This window comes from Gadus morhua, chromosome 5, assembly GCF_902167405.1.
Source record: "Gadus morhua chromosome 5, gadMor3.0, whole genome shotgun sequence".
NCBI classification, from domain to species: Eukaryota; Metazoa; Chordata; class Actinopteri; order Gadiformes; family Gadidae; genus Gadus; species Gadus morhua.
Genome location: NC_044052.1, coordinates 12,216,538 through 12,236,635, shown reverse-complemented (window position 1 = coordinate 12,236,635; position 20,098 = coordinate 12,216,538). Strand labels below are relative to the sequence as shown.

General features: G+C 43.5%; 5 protein-coding genes across 8 annotated transcripts; 2 read left to right on the top strand and 3 right to left on the bottom strand.

Moving 5' to 3' along the window:
* Positions 1-46: 46 nt before the first annotated feature.
* On the bottom strand, positions 47-7,895 carry il1rl1 (interleukin 1 receptor-like 1). Of its 2 annotated transcripts, none has more exons than XM_030356696.1 (12): positions 7,818-7,895; positions 6,822-6,903; positions 6,443-6,695; positions 6,064-6,235; positions 5,547-5,700; positions 4,342-4,407; positions 3,766-3,904; positions 3,434-3,582; positions 3,205-3,342; positions 2,888-3,050; positions 1,288-1,421; positions 47-903 (listed from the first exon to the last, which is right to left on the bottom strand). In XM_030356696.1, the coding sequence occupies exons 2-12, from the start codon at positions 6,889-6,891 to the stop codon at positions 647-649; spliced, it is 1,695 nt and encodes a 564-aa protein (XP_030212556.1). In that variant the 5' UTR covers positions 6,892-6,903; positions 7,818-7,895; the 3' UTR covers positions 47-646. The 2 variants fall into 2 exon arrangements, with proteins under 2 accessions (XP_030212556.1, XP_030212557.1); XM_030356697.1 differs by having other exon boundaries at positions 2,895-3,050.
* An 849-nt stretch (positions 7,896-8,744) lies between these two features.
* Positions 8,745-12,118, top strand: ccdc197 (coiled-coil domain containing 197). Its single transcript, XM_030356729.1, has 9 exons — positions 8,745-9,012; positions 9,134-9,173; positions 9,292-9,468; positions 9,791-9,948; positions 10,036-10,118; positions 10,207-10,379; positions 10,532-10,642; positions 10,736-10,852; positions 10,949-12,118. Exons 1-9 carry the CDS (start codon positions 8,906-8,908, stop codon positions 11,144-11,146), a joined length of 1,164 nt encoding a protein of 387 aa, XP_030212589.1. The 5' UTR covers positions 8,745-8,905; the 3' UTR covers positions 11,147-12,118.
* A 169-nt stretch (positions 12,119-12,287) lies between these two features.
* On the top strand, positions 12,288-13,940 carry LOC115544005 (ubiquitin thioesterase OTUB2). 2 transcript variants are annotated; one of them, XM_030356744.1, is made up of 5 exons: positions 12,288-12,649; positions 12,733-12,851; positions 12,943-12,949; positions 13,148-13,339; positions 13,481-13,940. In XM_030356744.1, exons 1-5 carry the CDS (start codon positions 12,566-12,568, stop codon positions 13,685-13,687), a joined length of 609 nt encoding a protein of 202 aa, XP_030212604.1. In that variant the 5' UTR covers positions 12,288-12,565; the 3' UTR covers positions 13,688-13,940. The 2 variants fall into 2 exon arrangements, with proteins under 2 accessions (XP_030212604.1, XP_030212603.1); XM_030356743.1 differs by having other exon boundaries at positions 12,292-12,649; positions 12,943-13,027.
* On the bottom strand, positions 13,779-17,888 carry ddx24 (DEAD (Asp-Glu-Ala-Asp) box helicase 24). Its single transcript, XM_030356665.1, has 9 exons — positions 17,776-17,888; positions 16,643-17,571; positions 16,124-16,534; positions 15,786-15,939; positions 15,181-15,690; positions 14,901-14,976; positions 14,490-14,681; positions 14,274-14,403; positions 13,779-14,179 (listed from the first exon to the last, which is right to left on the bottom strand). Exons 1-9 carry the CDS (start codon positions 17,862-17,864, stop codon positions 13,938-13,940), a joined length of 2,733 nt encoding a protein of 910 aa, XP_030212525.1. The 5' UTR covers positions 17,865-17,888; the 3' UTR covers positions 13,779-13,937.
* A 285-nt stretch (positions 17,889-18,173) lies between these two features.
* Positions 18,174-20,040, bottom strand: serpina10b (serpin peptidase inhibitor, clade A (alpha-1 antiproteinase, antitrypsin), member 10b). Of its 2 annotated transcripts, XM_030356721.1 has the most exons (5): positions 19,924-20,040; positions 19,191-19,818; positions 18,811-19,084; positions 18,562-18,709; positions 18,183-18,485 (listed from the first exon to the last, which is right to left on the bottom strand). In XM_030356721.1, exons 2-5 carry the CDS (start codon positions 19,801-19,803, stop codon positions 18,294-18,296), a joined length of 1,227 nt encoding a protein of 408 aa, XP_030212581.1. In that variant the 5' UTR covers positions 19,804-19,818; positions 19,924-20,040; the 3' UTR covers positions 18,183-18,293. The 2 variants fall into 2 exon arrangements, with proteins under 2 accessions (XP_030212580.1, XP_030212581.1); XM_030356720.1 differs by having other exon boundaries at positions 18,174-18,485; positions 19,191-19,942.
* Between the last annotated feature and the right edge of the window lie 58 nt (positions 20,041-20,098).

The window sequence follows — 20,098 nt, the reverse complement described above, 5'->3', positions numbered from 1 at the left end:
AATGAAACAGTGGGCACTTCTTTATGAAGTTAAACCATGAAACTCATTCAAGCAAATCTTCTTTATTGATGCAGATGTTTCAGAACAACATAAAAAAAACTGAAAAGCATTATAATTAATCAAAAATAAACTTAAAGGACCCCTATCAACACGTGTGAGTGAGATAAGCTATAACAAGTCATTAGAAATGTGGCCCTATCCTGTGCCTTAGCTAAATCAAACTTGGATGTGTCCACCTAGCGAATAGATCGGCCTGCCCAGTGGGCTGTAGCAGTTGATCATACATCTAAGTGGATGTCACTAGTGATGTCCCTAAGGCACAGGAAAAGGTAGAATTTCTGACGGTTTGTTATAGCGAGTCCCACTCACGCCTGGTGGTGTAGTGGGGCCCTTTAGAACAATCATCATAGAGAGGAAACGCAAGGAGGGATAAAGACGCATGGCTACACAGAGCAAACATAGCAGCTGACATAACATGGGCTCTCAATGATATTCAGCCTGGGTTTCAGTTTTAATACGTTGAACATGTCATCAGGTCAGCAGGGGGCGCTTAACAAGAGGGATTAGCTGGGTGCATTGCCACAGGTACATTACAACAGGCTAAGCAACTGAAATGGAATCGGTGGGTCTTGAGCCCATGTTGACATCACAGCCCAGCAGCCATCACACCACAGAAGAAGAGGGTTTTGCCACGGCGGAGGGCATGGCGTAGCGCACCCTCTTCCAGAAGCGGGAGTTCCAATGGGAGGCGCCCGGGGAGTCCTCCCTCCAGCAGAGGGGGGCAGACTTGCGAACGAGGTGCTGCAGGGTGGGGGAAAGATGGGTGTAGCCCTGGGGTCCCATGTCTCCCAGCTGCACCAGGATCACCCTCATCTCCTGGAGCAGGGCATGGTGGAGCCCTATCTGAAAACACCCACCCACCCACCCACACACACACACACACACACACACACACACACACACACACACACACACACACACACACACACACACACACACACACACACACACACACACACACACACACACACACACACACACACATATATAGACACACATAGACACACACACAAACACACACACAGATTTCTCGGGGGATTGGCCGGATAGTAGTGTCTAGCCAAAAGGTTCTGAGTGGAGCCCCATACATACTTCAAACTAAATTGAAATTGGCGTGTTCGTTCAGACACAATATGACACCAGGTTGAAGTCCCACATTGGGCACCTTTACCTGAAGCATCACTGGATGTATTGATCGTTCTTGGATATCGACGTGTGAGGACCCACCTGCCAGTCGACGGCCTCGCTCGGTGGACCGCTGGGGGAGGAGCCTAGCGTCTCGTTGACCTCCGACCCTGGAGTGAGCACCACCATCAGCCTCCTGCTCAGCATCACGCGCTCCTCCACCTGCCTCAACCAATCTGCAGGACGGAGATCTAGTTAATAGTATTAGTATTACAAACGCATTAGTATAAACATTAGTATATTAATACTTTTTTCTATATAGCGCCTTTCAATTATTCCCAAGTGAGTGATACAGTAAGAGGAGAAACCCCATGCTCTAACAGTGCGCCACATGCATTTACCAACCAGCAGGGGCAGTACAGACTATATTCTGAGAAGGAGGAGACTGCTATACTTGGAGAAAATGGGGAGCCTGGTAACAATGGTCAAATGGCATTGGTATGCCATACAAACTGGTGTAACGTAAATAGATGCATTAAAATGATCACCAACCATGTTTCTAAAGCATAAAAAAACAGAATTTAGAATTAGGATTTGTGTGCACTGGCAAGAGGCCATGGTCAAGCTATGCAAACTTTAAACAAATGTGTCCAGTATGCTTTTATATACACTTTTGTCATAGGTACACTATGGAAAAACCTAATTTAGCCATTTTGAACCAGAAAGCCTACATCCTTGTGACGCATATGCATATGTTTTTTTAATATAATGGTATATCTCTGCCATCTTTTGTGTTATTAAGTGGAACTCAATAACAATACCTTTTACACCTATGGGCAAAGACCTCTGGCTGGTCTTTTGCGTCCGTAATTTGTTTCATAAGTTCTGCAAGCATGCCAGTTCATACAACTTTCTCTCTGAAAAATATATATAATAATACTAACGAACACAATAGGGTTCTTACGGATAGAACATAAGTGCCTAGGGGGATTGTCCAAAAACTTGGACACTCCTGCCTGTGCCCTTGAGCAAAGCACTAGCAGTAGACCTGGAGTTGGTCCGCGGGCACTGTGCTGTGGCTGCTAACTGTGCTGCAGCTAGCAATGGGTCCAATAACTTTTTTGAGTTCTAGTGCAATAATATTGCACAAGTTAGTCAGGAGGTATTGCTTGAGTGGAAGGATGCTCGTCTGACAAGCATCTGAAGAAGGATGTGTACCAGTGATTGTATCTGACCACGCAGATTCCGCAGTACTTCCTGTGATGGGAGACTGGGTTGGGTGCAGGGATGTATAGTACACATATTTTGTATTGGTCAACAATATTGTAACTATGCTATGAAGCATAGTTATCTGAAGCCAATTCATGACAGCGTAACTGTACTGTTGAATATACGCATTCCTGTCCTGGTTATGGTAATACGTTTTCATAAGGAGTTCATTTTGCATACACCTTACCAGAACAAATATTCAGTCAATTTGTAAATTGTTAGTGGGCAGGCTTGCTATGCTTCCGACACCATGCTTCTAAGTACTTTGTGTCGATTCCTCCTGAGTTCCTCCGCTTTTCTCTTTCCTTCCACGAGCATTAGTGCTGCTGATAACTACGGTATTATCTTTGTGTCGGGTTGTGTTTCTTCTTTGGTGCATTATGAGTTCAGCACAAAACTTATGGGTACAGAAAATGCTGTGCGGACATTAAACCTGAGACCTTCTCCGGGGATGGCGTCGCGGCCGTGGATGAAGACCCTGAACCCACACTTCTGCTCCAGGACCTGGAGCAGAGCCTGGAACAGGAACCGGCTCAGGATCTCCTCCATGACCTTCTCAGATTGGTACACCACATAGACGTCGTACTGCAACCCATCTAGCACAGGCAGCAGACATAGAGCAGACGTGAAACACCGCGTGAACACATACCAGGAACCCATCTAGAAAATACATCAATGCTTTGTAACTAACGCAGATGGGAACTCAAGTCTTTTTAAGTAGCGTGGATGGGAGCCCTGTGATGTACTCACCATTGCGGGCCTTGGTGCATGGCAGGAACCTTCGGGAAAACAGAACTAGGTCCACAGCAAAGTATTTGATGGCAGTGGTGGCTAACAGGAACACAGCACTGACACACATCAACGCCACCAGCAGGCTGGTCAGTGATTCTGAGAACCAGGTAGGAAGGAGGATTAATTAATGGCTTTCTCTCTACATATGAATAACATGTTGTGTATATTCTAAATGATCTTCACGGACCTGCACGCTTGAGAGTCAGATAGTGGTATTTGACTTTCGTTGGGCTTTTAGCCCGACACCTGAAGGAGGCTTTGAGGTCGGACTCCTGGACCTTGTCAATAATCAGGGTGGAGGTGATAAAGCTCTTCTTAGAGCGCTCCTCCATGTTACTGCAGCGCCACCAGATAGATGGAGATCAATCACTGTTGTCATTATTAACATTAGTATTAATAGTATTAGTAGTATTAGTTTGAGTAGGAGTTTGAGTATGTATTATTATTATTAGTAGAAGAAGTTCTGTAGGTGTTGCTGTTGATGTTAGTGGAAAATGCTGCTTTTGTTCTACCTCTCACCATGAGAAATTCTGCCTGTAGCCGTCAATACTATTCAAGCTGTGGTTGTTCTTCTCCCACATCCCCTGATATCCCTCAAGATATTCGGAACAGACGTTGGTCCCAATGAGGGCCTCACACTTTATCGACAGTAGGTAACCTAGAGAGGAAACAGGGGCTGTTAGTCTTCCACTGCTAACACTGTTCTACATCACCCTGTTTCTGGGAGAATAGAGGTTCTGGTTCTTCATAAGGTCAGAACAGGGCATTTTTAGGTTCTGGAAATTCCATATCCATTGCATTTCATTTGCGTATGTCTACTTCACCAGAATGGTTTTAACTCCTACCTATGTCTGCCTATGATACCAATTTCCCGGTCATGAATCCATATCGTATCACACTCAGTGATAAGTTTTAGTTCACTTGCACCTATTTAGCATTATGCAGTCTGTTCGTAAATAGGCAAGACCATAATACAACCTTTCAAACAATTATTTGATCAATCAACAATGTATCATCAAATATCTCTTTCTCATCAGTCTGCAATCTACTGTGAGCCCGTCTGCATTTCAGGCGACCCCCGAATGAGGAGCTTACCTGGGTGAACCATCAGGTCCTGGGTGGTGGGATGGATGATTTGGATGTTCGAAAAAAAACCCTTATCTTTGGGTTTAAGAAAATACAAAGAAAAATGGGATGAACCACCATGAGATAAGAGACACCATTATTATGCATTTCCCAATGAAGCTGTGGTTCCTGTAGCGTAGACTTCTCGGGCTGATAGAGGCTCATGCACCATAGTAGCTCATTGTGGCACCATCCCAGTCTACAGAAACACAGTTTCAATTTTCTTTCTTCCTGTGAGCTGTGTACGCCAGGTAACACTCCGCGGAGTGAGAAGATTTAGAACACGCCTAGAAGAGCCACAACAAAGACTAGGAGATCAAATATATACGGATATCCGTCATTGAGAAGTCCCCCCCTCCTTCTTCCCTCAAGGTTTTTTTACCCATGGAACTGAAACGGATAGAGTTCACGACGGAGTCCCGCCCTCTCCCTTTCCTCTTAACCCATGGAACTGAACAATAACATAGAATCCACATAGAACATAGAAGAAAATGGATCATAATCGCTGACTGTTTTATGGAGAAACTAAATCAGCATGTCATTCAGGGGTGTCAAACTCATTTCTGGTTGAAGGCCACAATAGACCAAATGCTTCTTCCATAAGGGTCGGAAAAATACCACCGCACTTCTGATTCGCTTGAAAATATAAATCCTTTTCAACGTTGCTGCACAGCCTTGAAATAGGTACGTGACTGAAAGTACCAGTGGGTGCCCTTGGCCCTTGCCCTAGGAGGGGTACTGAGACAGCCTCGGATGACGCCTTGGATGACGAAGGGAGTAGTGGCATCGCTGTCTGCAGCGGTGCCCTCAAGGATGTTTCCCTGCACTACCACTGGAGTGTGGCCCCTCAGTGCCTCAACCTTTGTATGCTTGGCGTGTATTGTGACCTCTCTGCAGAGACTACTCTTCTTTGATACTATTACAACCCCTTTATTTCAATGTGGGTTAAGTTGTCAATACAGTTTGAAGAATTTCCACCACATTTGCAAATAGAAACATCTCACCAACCAAATATGTTCTTGATAAATATCTAAAATCTGAATGCTCAATTCAGTAGAATCACCCATATACATATACATCTAAATCCATTCATATAGGTAACTCACTCAGTCACCTCTACTCATGCTCTGACCCTAGCGACCCTAACTTTAACCTTAAAGGGGTTGGAGACTGACCCTGTACAAACAGATTCCGGGAGGCGGTGGTGTTGTACGCCATGTGCTCCATGTGTCTCCAGGTGCACCTACAGGTGTACAAGGCGCTGTCCGCCTTGGTGACGCCCAGCAGCTGCAGGTCCTCGCCTGCCTCCCCTGGCATCAGAGTGGAGTTCTTTGAGGAAACAGGAGTAAGGCAGGTCTTTAAGAAGGGTTTACACAGTGGCTACATGCACTGTTCCTTAAGGCGCAGGTACGGGTTAAACAGGTCATACACGGCTAATTCAGGAGCAGGTAGGAGTTAAACAGGTCAAATACAGTTAATTCAGGAGCAGGTAGGAGTTAAACAGGTCAAATACAGTTAATTCAGGAGCAGGTAGGAGTTAAACAGGTCAAATACAGTTAATTCAGGAGCAGGTAGGAGTTAAACAGGTCATACACGGTTCATTAAGGAGCAGGTAGGATTTAAACAGGTCAGACATGGTTCATTAAGGAGCAGGTCGGGGTTAGACAGTTGGTACAGAGTCTGGTGACATACCCGGTCCCAGCTGAATACCCCTTTCTCAGCCTTGCATGCATCCTTGAGAATTTCCGGACAGATGATTTTGGGGTTGGTATCAGAGAGGTTTAGGGGTGTGTAAACCGCTTCCCTGGCTGTCACCATTTTCACAGGTACGTATACGATATGGCATTTCCCGGCAATGTCGAACCTGCCAAGGAGGACCAGGCCATGAAGACACAGGAACCACTGAACCAGTTCACTGTCTGGCATGAAGACTGCTTTATCCATCCTTAATATTACAAACTCCCCAACAACCCAAGAGCCAAATCAGGAAATCAGGTTCCTGCTCTACTGTTTCTGGGTCTAGTGTTACTGTCAGTTTCTATCACTGTGGTACGCCTAGGGGCTGTCTCACCGGGCAATGTAGAGATCGCTGTCGTTGAGGTACATAGGGAGGAAGAGGAGGGCAGGGCCGTGGTGATGGATCCGCTCCTCCTCTGAGGAAGAGATTGAGGTGTTTCCCTTCTCGCGTCTCCATGTGAACTGGATGGTCTGGTTGACATCAGCATCCCTCAGAGTATCTGATACGATGTAAACGGCCTCCCCCTCAGGTACGTACAAACACACTTCTGTGTGCTTCTCACAGGTAGACCCCCCCTTCAGAGGATCTGGCAGGAAAATACACTCAGGATGAGGAGGAGGAGGATAGTGTTAAAGATGGTGAGACCAGGGATCATTTGAGAGGGAGATCGAAGCTGTGGAAGCAGTAGAGAGGGAGTGACTTCAGACCTTACCTGGAAGATCACGCGAGCAGGTCACGCCAGAGAACCCCAGCAGCAGAACAAGGAGGCTAATCATCCTCATATACAACGTTCCCTGTTGACAGGACATTCCCTTTATAGACACGACATTCTGTTTATATACAAGAAATCCAGTTGTCTGATTGGAGGACTCTGGCTAACCCTATACATGTTTTAAGGGCACTTTATGACCTTGTAGAAGTGTATCCTGCTGTGCGTAAAGATACCATATAGACTGATCCAATTGTTTCCAAAACCCTGGTTACCATATTAATGTCCAATTTCCTCAAATGCCATTGCTTACCTAGGAAAGGTTCCAGTTTTTTGCTTACTTGCCCTTTCTGTATATTATTTGCTGTTGGAAGTGTGCCGTTTCTTTCATAAATCTCATGATTTCAATCGAGGTAGGTGCATTTATTTTACGTAATAATGTCAGATCAACAGTTATTAGAGTTTATTATAATTGACTGAATTCCTTTCAGGATACACATAAGCAATATATCCTTCGATGATCATGGGAAGCCTAATAACCAGTCCCCACATACCATGGACCTATGCCACATACCCCCTGACACTGCCCCCTAACCCACTCCCTAACCCCTCAGACCACATCATCCTCCCCCCGACACATATAACCTCATACCATGATAATCAATATTTCGCTATTGTTTTTCCTTTTTCTAGTTCTTATTCCTTTGTGAAATTTCAAACTGCTCTATAAATGAGAATGCTTATTTTCCATGCATATAAAGCTCTTTGGAATTATGGTGAATTTAAATGAATTCTAGAGGTATCATAAGACCAAGACCCTCCAATTTAAGAAGTTACATAGAATACAACAATTTCTTTCATTAAAATCAAAGACCTACTTTATATAAAAATAAACAAAATCAAGTGACCGCGGTGCTTGTCGCAGGCATACCCTGTGGTCTGATACCCTGTAATCCATATTCCCTTCAGATGATTATTACAGGACTCTTACAGTCTTACCTTCCCTGTGCAGGTCGCTGCTCCACACCACGGACCCAGAGAGGATGGTTTATAAAGATCTCTCTCTCTCTCTCTCTCTCTCTCTCTCTCTCTCTCTCTCTCTCTCTCTCTCTCTCTCTCTCTCTCTCTCTCTCTCTCTCTCTCTCTCTCTCTCTCTCATCAAATGATGCCTATAATGATGCCCATAAGTTATGCTTACGATCGGTAATAATAATAAAATAATACATTTAATTTAGAGGCGCCTTTCAAGACACCCAAGGTCACCTTACAGAGCATATAGTCATCATAAATTGTTTAAAAAAAAAACAAGACATTATGGAAAATAAAAAAAATAAAAATAATGTGCACTAACTGTGTGCAGAATAACTTTATGTTATTCTGATAAAACATAAAGTTAATCCTTGTTATTACATATATGTACAGGATATTAAGGGTACGGTATTACATACATTTACCGGAGGTTTACCGGAGTGACTCCCGGTACGTATCTAGCGCGTCCTTGTGGCCAAGGCAAGTGCACATTAAGATGAGATTATGGACGCCCACTATGGACAGTTATTTCTGATACAATTTTCTTCAAAATAAATTTGTGCATCGCATAAAAAATATTGAAATAAACAAGCAAAGTTTGTAATTCCCCCCTCCCTCCTCATCCACCCACTAGCTACAATAAAATAAATATATATATGTTAATATTTTTTTAAATAAAATGTGGCCTACATATCCATAAGGGAGATAAGAAACCCGCTTCCTAAGCTAGTGCTCGTAGGACCGCCCACACGCACTAACGAGTGCTAACATGTATGCTAATATTAATGGTTGCTTTGATCAAGCGATAAATTGAAGCGGGGCCACCTAACATCTCATCTCCATGCCTCTCACTTCTTCTCACTGAAATAGAACGCCTCCCCGGTTACTATGACAACTGAGAGTCGCCCTGCGCATTCCCCGGTCCTGTATCGGGTTCCTAGGCAACCGTGGAACACACGGATTAAATACGAATGCAAATCATTTCGCAACGTGCAGATAGAGAAGTTATGTTAGTTAAATTATAGTGAAGACCTGCTTGGAAATTAAAAGTAACAAACATGGCAACTGGGTCTTTTCCTTTCATAGAGAACGGCGATCCTCGACTACAACTAACGTTGGAAAATAGAATAAGAAATATTTTTGAAACGCAGTTGGAAGAAACCAGGTAGGAATATCTAATGTTTTTAGAGACAGGTTAATGCATAGATAGATCGTTTTTTAATCCTCTGTTGACCATATGATTGATGTTGTTGGCTACATCTTACTATGTTTTCCCTTCAAAATAGACATTCAGAAAATGTCAACTACATACCTGTCTTAACCGAGGTAGGACAGTCGAAATGTACCTTCATTGAAAGCCTTACTTTAATTACAATCAAAAAAAAAATCTGGTGGTGAAATGTTTAATATGGAGAGGTTTCAAAGTGGATTTGTTTTGCTGTAGGCCCCTGGCAAAATCTTAGAGACAGGGGTGAACACCTTGCAACGGACCCTGGTTCTGAAAAAGCAGGTTGAATTGGACGAAGTGGACCGGCAGCTATCATTGAAACACCAAGAGTTTAAAATCCTCATTCAGACTCTGAGTCAGCGAAGCGCTGAACTGCTCCGGAAACACCAGGAGGTTGGTTGTACAACATTATGTAACCCTAACAAGATCAGGCTCATACAAACACATTAGGGGGATTTGATTTCAGACAGAAAACCCAATTACTTTTAAGCATTACACACATACACATACACGTGCGTACACACACACACACACACACACACACACACACACACACACACACACACACACACACACACACACACACACACACACAGACACACACACACACACACACACACACACACACACACACACACACACACACACACACACACATTCACAATATATACATTAACAAGAAATAGAGGGCTTATGGTTGTTTATGTACATCCAGACTAAAGAAAAAGCGAAGAAGTTTGAAAAGTTTGTGGAGGATAATGAAGGGAAGCGACGGCGGGCTGTGAAGAAATACCAAACGGCACGAGAACAAAATACCCTGAAGAAGCGGGAAATTGAAGACATAGTCCAGCAGCTGCTGCAACTTAAATTCAGGTGAGACCTCGGAAATCCACCTCCATATAACAAGAGATTACGCCTGTGGGATAATGCTTTCTATTTGCCATACCTCTTTCCATATAGGCAACAGGGATTAAAAGGCAGAGTGGCCAAATACAAAATCTACGAGGACTACTTGATGAAACTGCTGGACTATCTCCCTGAAAGTGAGTTGATTCATCCGTGATCGAAGACCACTTGTTTACATCAGATTTGCGAGTGATGTTGTTATATTGTGTGAACCCGTAACCACAGGTTACCTGGACTATGGGAACGAGTCTCCGATCATGCCGCTGATTCATCGCCACGAGACGCTGTCGGTCACCAAGCAGGAACTGGAGCAGCGGGGGGGGCAGCTGGTCCAGGAGCTGGAGCAGGGCCAGAGACACCTGGACCTTCAGAAGCAGCAGCGCAAGACGGACCAGCTGGTGGGGACCAATTAGACACAGGAGATTTTTTTGGTAAAGTTCATGATCCATGGATACGTACATAAAGTTCGCTACTTAAACTGCGCCCCTTCTTGGTGAGTGTGTGCACGTGTTCGTGCGTGTGTGCGTGTATGTGTGTGTGTGTGTGTCAGATGAACAACAGGGCCCTGTCTGACCTCCAGGGTCAACTGGACATGCTAAAAGAGCAGAAAAAGCAGCGGGAAATGAACCTGCTCATGGACCAAGGCCACCAGAGAGGCCAGGTAGGGTTTGATTGGGTTATACTCTCCGTCATGCTATCTTCTTTGAGAGGTACGGATTCAAACCCGTCTCTCGCCCTCTCCTCCTCTTAACAGGTGGAAGAAGTGGCGAGCCTGCTCATTGCGGTCAGGAACCTAGGAGGGCAGTGCCATTTAAATACATACGGACCGCTGGAGGACATGGACTTGTTAAGAATGATGGACATGGTCCAAGTAAGGACTAACATTTAACGGTTGATCAATATTGTTGTTATAATTATAATGTATTTTTCATCGTTATCCATTTATTTGACTTCATTGGCCTTTCAGGAATACATACTAGAGACCAGAGACACGGAGAGGAAAGCCACCAGACTGATGCAGCATGGGGGGGGGGCCAGTTGGACGGACTTAGCCGCCGCATTCAGCCAAGGAGCTGCGCCCGCAGTCAAAAACAGCAGCAGCAAAACACTCATTAAAAGTCCAAGCAAATTCAGCCAGAAGAGTGGAATATCTATAGTTCATTAGACTCTTATGGAGGGAATCTATAAGTTGAGTCGAGTATTTAGGTTATTCAGATAACTTTATTAATCATGGGGTATTCTGTTTCTATAACAATTGCTTTGTTGAAGATATACACAATACAAATATTCTAAGTACAAATGATGAAACACAAAAGGTATGGTAATACAAATATGGAAATGTGTAAATAAATACAAAAAATGTATATTAATTAAGTAAACATAAAAAATAAAAAATAAACTATATTATGTGCACCTTTAGCTCCACAACCCCCCTTCATACTTATACCTATCATGCTGATTTTTTTGATATAATTTCTCCCAAATTTCCCTACTCTGTCACACTTGATGCAAGGACAATCATTTATATCTCCCCCTTAATTTGCAAACTTTTATGGAATGACAAAACTCAATTTAAAGTAATGCTGTTCATCACTTTTTACAAATAACATTGAATGTTCTCCACATACACAAACATCTCAATCAAAAAATCGGTTTGAAAATAACAATTCTCTCGAAAGACTATTCTTCCCAAACCTTCCCGAAAATAATTAAACCTTTACTCAATCGATAGCACCCAAACATCCACACAATCACCAAGAATTAGACTTTTAAACCAAGAACACGTTAGCAACCATCTAGAACTAGAGCAACCTGGAAGGTCCTAGGACCACTACATAGAACAACCAACTAGCCAGAACACCCTAGCAACCCTCAAAAACACCCAAGAAGCCACCATAAACCTACAGCACTACTTCAACCTACTCAACATTTCCAATATACAAGGTAGTAACATCGCTTTCAGCTAGCTAGCTGAAGACCAAAATGTATTGCTATACCTATATTTGTAGGAGCACATCTAGTTTATATTTTTGTAGTATGTAAAATAATGTTTATTCATTTATTTTAAACATTAATTTAACATTCTAACATCCGTGTACGTTTATTGATCAACAATGAACATCTTAATGTAAACATGTTATTGTTTATTGATCATTTTGAATGTTTATTATTTTGGTTGAGAGCCAACTTAATCGGCCAAATGTGTAGGTTTTATGAATTAGGATAAATAGAAGATAATTATTTATCCGGTCTGTTAATGTGTACTGTCCCTTTAACTCAAACACGTGTTAGCTCTAAATATCCGGTTCTTGGTGGATAATTTGTTTGAAAACCTTAGGAATGTCTCGACTGTGTCCGACCAAACACGATTTGACGTGACATTATTTGAATGTCCTGCGTCAGAGTTCATATGTCGCTAACTTATTGTAGCACAATAGCACATCACAAGTGCTGAAATAGTGACCGTGGTAACCCCACATTCCGGGTGCGGTATGTAGCTCTGGTTGTTAGGACGGTTGTTGGGGATCTGCTGGTTGTTAGTGATCGGCTGGTTGTTTTTCTGCTGGTCTTCTTCTCACACCGGATGATGGAGCCACCCAGCTTCGTGTCAGGTCGAGAGGACATTTCATCGGTGTTCCTGGAGAAAACGCCGGATGACAAACACAATGTACGCCTCATCTACAGCCGGGTTGCTGCACTCAGGGGAAGGGGGTCGCAGTGAACACCATCTGACCCGTTGTTTCTTTTCAGGATTTAAGTGACCAGTATGCTTACGTAAGAAAGATTCGTGGGGATGGGAATTGCTTCTACCGTGCCTTCTGTTTTGCATACCTGGAGTCGATTCACAAAAATGACAGGATTTTGCAGAGGTCAGCCCTAAATATTAGAATAAGCACAGCGTAACATTTAATCGGCTATGTTGTCAAATAGGTTGACTTATCTGTTGGTTTACATTTTCAGATTCAAGGTTAGACTGATGAAGAGCAGAGGAGAGCTGTCCTCGGCAGGATTGGATGAGACTGCCTTTAATGGTCACCTGAATAAAGTGAATTAGCAGTGCTTTATGTTGCAAAATATGATCAAGCCTATACTCGTTATATCACTTCAAGTGAATTCTTAGTTATAAATAATTTTAGCGTGACAAACTAATACCCTCTCTCTTTAGGTCATAGACGTTGTGGAGCAATGCCAGGCAGATGAGAAAGAAGAGACGTTGCTCACACTCTTCAATGAGCAATCTACCTCCGACAGCGTCGTCCAGTATCTGAGACTGCTCACGTCCACCTACCTACAAAACAACGCAGACTTCTTCTGTAACTTTGTAGAAGCACCTTGCCTGAAAACCTACTGCAAACAAGTTAGTAACAGTGTTGCTGCCCTCTTGTGACCGAGTAGTGCAAATCATTTAGGATGTAATGACAACGCATCAATAACATTATTCGGTAAACATTGTTGTACTGCTAACCGGGCCATGAAATCCAAAATGTCATTCTTTAAGGAAGTAGAGACGATGGCGATGGAGTGCGATCACGTAGACATCTTGGCTCTACTGAAGGCCCTGGATGTTGGCATCCACGTAGTGTCCATGGAGGGCCACGACCATCGGCTGGTTCACCACATCATTCCAGAGGGGGCAGAGCCCTCCCTGCATCTTCTCTACCACACCTCCCACTACGACATACTCTATCTGCGTTCCAAACTCTGACCACTGCTGTCCACCAAAGACTCCAGCCATCTAAGGGCTGTTCATCGGATGCATAAACATCAAAAGGATTTAAGAAAAAGTCATAAACAAATGCCTTTCATACCATAATGTAATTGTACAGTGATTGTAAAACATACAGAGATATAATTTTGCACAATATTGTCTTCAAAAAGGTTGTTTAAAATATTCCTGGACGTAAAAAGACATTTCTCACGTGTCTGTCCGCAAATAAAAGTGTTTCCGTCAATGCTCATTGCTGCTGTTTAGCCTTCTTCTGTCTTGGTTTCTTGGGCTGTTTTGAGACACTGGTGATGGCCGACTCCACACCTGCCCGAGGCATCACAGGCAGGGAGAGCTTGCCCATCTGGGTGGGGTACTTGGTCCGGATGTCGTGCTTGAACACTGGCTGCGAGAGCAAGTACTTCAAGTGCTTCTTCATGCCCTTCACCATCTTCTGCTGCTGGCGGTCGTCATGTTCGTCTCTTCCTCTGCCTGAAAAGCAAAAAGGGACAGTAAATTACAAACTCCTCCAAACACGTGAGATGAGTGAATGAGATGTGTTTATTATGAGGAAATGTAACGGTACCCATCAAAACATCATCATCCAAGTCTACTTCCAGGTCCTCGGCTGCTTTTCGGAACCAGGAGTTGTGGCTCTTCTCTTTGCCGTTATGGAACTCTATCTTCTCAATTTCTCTGGCCAAGCCCACCCTCTCCTTTGAATGTAAACTGGTATTATATTAACCAAACACAACATGTCACTGAAGAAAAACCAACAACAACCAATGTCAAAAGAAGTCACCTTGATGACATCCATGCATTTGTTCTGTACTGGGAACATGGAGACTTCTTCTTCATCCTTTCCAAGAGCCCTGTAGATCTTCTTGTAGTTGAGCATATCGTCTGGACTTATTATGAGCAAGCTCAGACCTTCTTTGGTGGCTCTTGCTGTCCGGCCGCTGCGGTGAACGTACGTCTCCGATGTCCTTGGAACCTGGCATGGACAAAATGTTATGATTTAAAATCAACTGCTAACCTAACGTCTTCTCTTTGGAGTTGGAGGTATAATTGATATCCAGCACATCATAAATATGTACACACTTATGACCTTCCTTTTATCCATAAATGTGTCTTAAGGAGTGTCTTAAGGAGGCCTATTATGTGAATGACTTGTAAAAGATTCAGTGCCGATCCATTTGAAAGTGACATTTACCTGGTAGTGAACAACATGCTGAACGTTGGGGATGTCCAGTCCTCGGGCCGCGACATCCGTCGTCAAAAGAACACAACTGGAAACGCAATGATCAAAACAAATGTTATTCCTGAATCTCCAGACAAGGAGAACAAAAATAATGCTGAGAATCTATTATAAGACATGCTCTGAGCAGCAGGTTGCAGCTCAGAGCATGTCTTATAATAGATTCTCAGCATTGGTTCTTCAGTAGATGTTGATAATCCAATTGTGGGTAGAAATCTAAAAACAAGTCACTCACCTATCCCTCTCAGCAAACCTCTCCAGGTTCTTGAGACGCTGCTTCTGGTGCATGTTGGCGTGCAGAGGCAGCGGCGTGCGGTCCAAGATGACCAGCAGGCAGTTGAGCCTCTTGATGCAGTCAATGCTGTTGGCGAACACCATGGTTCGGCCGGGGTACTGCAGCAGGAAGTAGTAGAGGTAGAAGTCCTTGTCGTCCTTGTCGCAGTGGATCTGGGTCTCTATCAGCGTCTCCACCGTCGCTTCCTTCCGGGTCAGATCGATGACCTTCGGCTTGGACTTGATCCCCACTTTGTGCATGAGGATCTCCAGCTTGCTCCTGGTGTCCAACCTCCGCTTCTTCTGCAGGAGCCGCGAGGGCACGCTGGCGGCCATGGTCAGGGTGGCCGAGAACACAAACATCTGCCGTTTGGGGTTGAAGTAGGTGGTGCTCAGCATCTCCAGGATGCTCTCCAGCTCAGCGAAGTGTCCGCGCTCTACCATGCGATCGGCTTCATCGATCACAAGGCACCTGCCGCAGGATAGTCGGGTTAGGTCAGTGATAATCAGTACCTCGTCAGCGGCGATGAGAATTGGGCGGGGCGGAGGTTTGATTTGGAGACTTACTTGAGGTGCCTGAGGGTGAGCAGATGCGGGTGTCCCTCCCTGATCAACTCCCACAGGCGTCCGGGAGTCGCTATGACGATCTCTGGCTGGCGCTTGAGCATGCGTGATTGTTTCTGTTGTGACATTCCACCGACAATTATAGCCGCCTTTATGTCTGCAAAAAGGGGAAATATAGCGTTCATTACTATCAGCTGGGGAATATTTACGTTTATTTGCAAGGGACAATGCACAACTAATAATTGAGACAGATTATAGCCACAAGGCTAATTTACATCTGTTGTCAGAGTTTGAAATGCTTCTAACACTTACCAAGACAAAAGAGGAGATTAGATTCTTACCAGTGAATTGTGCGACCGCGTCTATATGATGTTTGACCTGGACCGCTAGCTCCCTGGTTGGGGCGATCACGAGTCCAAGCAGAGGCTGAAAACGAAGTCCGGATGGGATATCTTCTGCAGTATCTTCAAAGTCAAATTCGACATTGTCAATGACCTTAACACATCCCATTTTAGTTCCATCGTCGTTCTCATCCTCAGTGAGATCTCCTTCGACGTCCTCCAAATCTTGAGGAGGAGGAGCCTCAGTGTTAGGCTCCTCCTCAGTCACGGATCGGGCATCATCCCCCTTCTCAGCATCAGGTACGACTGGACTCTCTGATTGCATGTCATCATCTTTCTCTGGAGCGCTCTTCTTCCACTCCAGGATGGTGTGGATCATCGGGATGGCAAAAGAAAGGGTTTTACCGCTTCCTGCGGATAAAACAAAAGGTGAGTATAGAGTTCAGTGGGTATAAAAAAGCCAAATACATATAGGTGATCATATTAGCTTTGCGTACACATTTTTAAACTGGAACTCACCCGTCTCCGCGGCCCCCACTATATCCATGCGGTCTCTAATAGCGGACGGCAGTGCCAGGGCTTGGATAGGTGTTGGTGAAGCAAACCCAAGATGGCTAAGGGCCTTCAACACGGGTGCTGGAACAAAAAGGTCCTTCCAAGCGCTCACATCCACGTTTTGGTTGATGGAGCCAGAAAGTGCAGCATTTGTCCAATTCTTTTGTATTTTAGGGAGCTTATTCGCCTTGTCCTTAGATGGTTGTTTTTTTGGAAGAACTTTAACCTCAACCTCTACTTTAGCCTCTGGCAATGTTTCGGGTTGTGTCTCTGTGGCCTTTTGCTTCTTTTTCTTCTTTTTTTCAATCGTTGTCTCCACTTCTGACTGCACATCATTTTTTAAATCTTCACCTCCAGCGCACTCTTCGTTAGAAGCTCTATTCTCTACCTTTTCCTTACTAACCAGTACCTGATCATCTCCATCAACATCCGCGGAAATAATCTCAGGCGCGGCAACTTTAGCCTTTTTGATTTCCTTTTTTGCTGGTTTATCTGATGTTTTGGTTGCCTCATCTGCTACTTTGGCCTTTTTGATTTTCTTTTTTGCTGGTTTATCTGATGTTTTTGTTGTTTCATCGGATGTTCTGGTTGCATCTTGGTCTACGTCACCCTCCATGTCAAATTCCCCGTCATCCTGCTCCGTCTCACTCGGTTTTCGTTTCCGGGGTTTCTTTTCTTTTTTTACCAAGTTTGAGGCGAGACTCTGCGAATCTACCAAACTGTAATCCGTCAGCTCCTCGAAACACACCAGGCCGCCCATTCCTTCATCGGAGAATATACTTGGGTCGAGGTCTACTGCTTTCCATTTACCTTTTATATGAATTCCCCTATTATCCGACTTTTGCTTCGGCGTGAAGAATCTACGTTTGTTTGTACCCTTTGGCTTCATTTTCCTAAAGAGAAAAAGGACAAATTAGATTGACTTTATAACGACAAACACAGCAACGTGACTACCTCGTGTTTGCTAGTTCGCTACTTAGTTCGTGCATGTCTGAACGATGTGGCCTAACATTACACATGTTGAATCAATTCTACTGTTCCGGTCAATTCTAGATAATTACAAGAATAATACATTTAAATGAACATTAGTAACTTACCTTAACTCTGAAATTCTTATTCGGAAGGCTGCTAAAGTTAACTCACATGTCACCAGAGCGCAGCCATTACAACGATGGTCACGTGACATACAAAACTTTATTAGTCCACACAACAGCACAGACGGGATCGTAAGTATTTTATTGCCTTATAATACTATCATCATTTGTTTCAAACTCCCTCTGGCTCTGCTCTTGATCAATGTATTTTCTGTATTAATGAATGTTAGCTTGTTCTTGTTCGTATCGTAAAGATTTAATGAAGATTTATAAAAAATAAAATACTATATTCTACTTATACCAGCATGTTTTTTATGTGCACCTTTTTAAAAATAAATCGTTTCTATAAATGCGATTCTAGTGGTTGGTATTAATTTAGAGGTAATAAGGCACAGAGCAGGTTACATTTGTGGAAATATTTTTAATATGCAATATTATACAGATGATCAAAAGTTACAATTATTTATCATCATTCATATTCCAGTATGTTATCTAAGCATCCAATATTGAAGGAAACATCCTTAGTGCTTGGTGGGGTCTATGACCCTGCCCATGAAAATTAAACAGTTTGTATCCTCATGGTAAATGAAGAAGAAGAAGGGTCTATCGATTGTGAAGGTCATCGGCATAGAGTAGGCTGTAATACCAATTGTAGTCGCGGCTGCTGCGGTGGTGCCCAGCTCATCCACCTCTATCCCGGCCTTGTGCAGCACCTGCATAACGTGATGCTGATCTGTATTACCACTCGTTCATATATAGCAAGAAGTGTGATGTTGAAAACAAACTTACCTCTGTCACTTTGATGCCTTTGTTTTTGGACAACCTTGTGAGATTGGCTGCAGTGTTAAAGATAGTGGAAACTCCCATGTCTGGAAGAAGGCGGTGCAGGGAATACGATTGCTCCATTTTGAATTTGGGCATGTGCACCTCCAGTTTGCTAGTACAAATGACACCATACACAGCATTTAGATGAGTGGTAATACTGCCTAGCTATGTAATCGGCTCTTGTCATTTAACATTTTGACATGTTAAAGTTACGTTTTCCGTAGATTTGTGACCCACGACTGGAACCTCTCTGCGCTGATCTCATCATCAATCAGGGTGTAGTCCATATCTTTGTTTGGCAGGACGATCAACATGGCAACACCATGCTTATATGGAAGCTTCAACACTTTGGCACCAAGGGGGATGTCTTCAGCTGTGTAAAACTTATCTTCTAAAAACATCATAGGCACCTGCACAACGTTATAGTTATCAATGTAGAATGGGGCATATTTTGTGTTATTGGGATTAAAAGGCATATTCCATTCCCCTGTTTGGAAGACAAAATCACAGTCTTAGTTTTTCTATTGTAGTGGAAGAGAAAACATTTGTATATTTATACATATCTTTCTAAATTGGAGAAGAAGCACATTTACCTTCAAAGAAAATAGTGTTGATCAACATGAGCTGGGTGAGTGGATCCAAGCTGGTTAACATTTTAGTCACTTTGTTCTCAGTCTTCTTGCTGATGTACTGATTAATGAGGTCGATACTGCCTTCTGTGTCTGTTAAGTTTACATGCATGACATCAGCGCTGAAATACATCTTGATCTCCTCACTGAACTTTGCCTCAATCTCAAACCCTTGAGAGAGAAACAGGGCAGTGCTCTGATCCAGCTGTATGGAGGCATTCTGGGTGAGGTTTCCATGGAGATATTGGAATAGTTTAGGAATGAATTCTGGCTGACCAGCCACCTCCAACTCCTCCAGGTTGAAGCCCTTCAATATTTCATCTCTGGTGACGCCATCGGTGGCCAAAGACAGGGTGGCGAAGGCGGTAGATATGCTTAGCGGGGACAAAAATATGTTGCGGTCATGGAAACTTGATATTCTTCTGTAGAGATTCATGGAGAAGCCTGTATTCTTGAAAGACAGATCTTGTATGGTTGCAATGGGTGACAGGATCTGCGCAAGGGTCCGGGTGTACGGGTAGGTACACGCTAGATAGAGATGGAAGTAAAGCACTAGGCTCATTTTCGGCCCTGCCATCTTTTTCTTTTCAACCTGAAATGTTGAAGGATTAAGATGAAGGACGTTATAAGTAGCTTAACCAAATCAATTTTTTCTGGAAAATACAATCATAGATTGCCTTGAAAAACACAGGCCTACCGTTCTGCCTTGGAAAACAACAAAACTAAATGTCCAAAACCCAATCTATTATTTGGGGATACAAAGTGCAAGTTTTTTAGGGTTAAATATTAACCACAGGAGGAACCTCAATGTGGATCTAGATGTGAGGCCATTTCAACACTGGATTTTTTTTCAAGCAAAGTGAACATTAGAA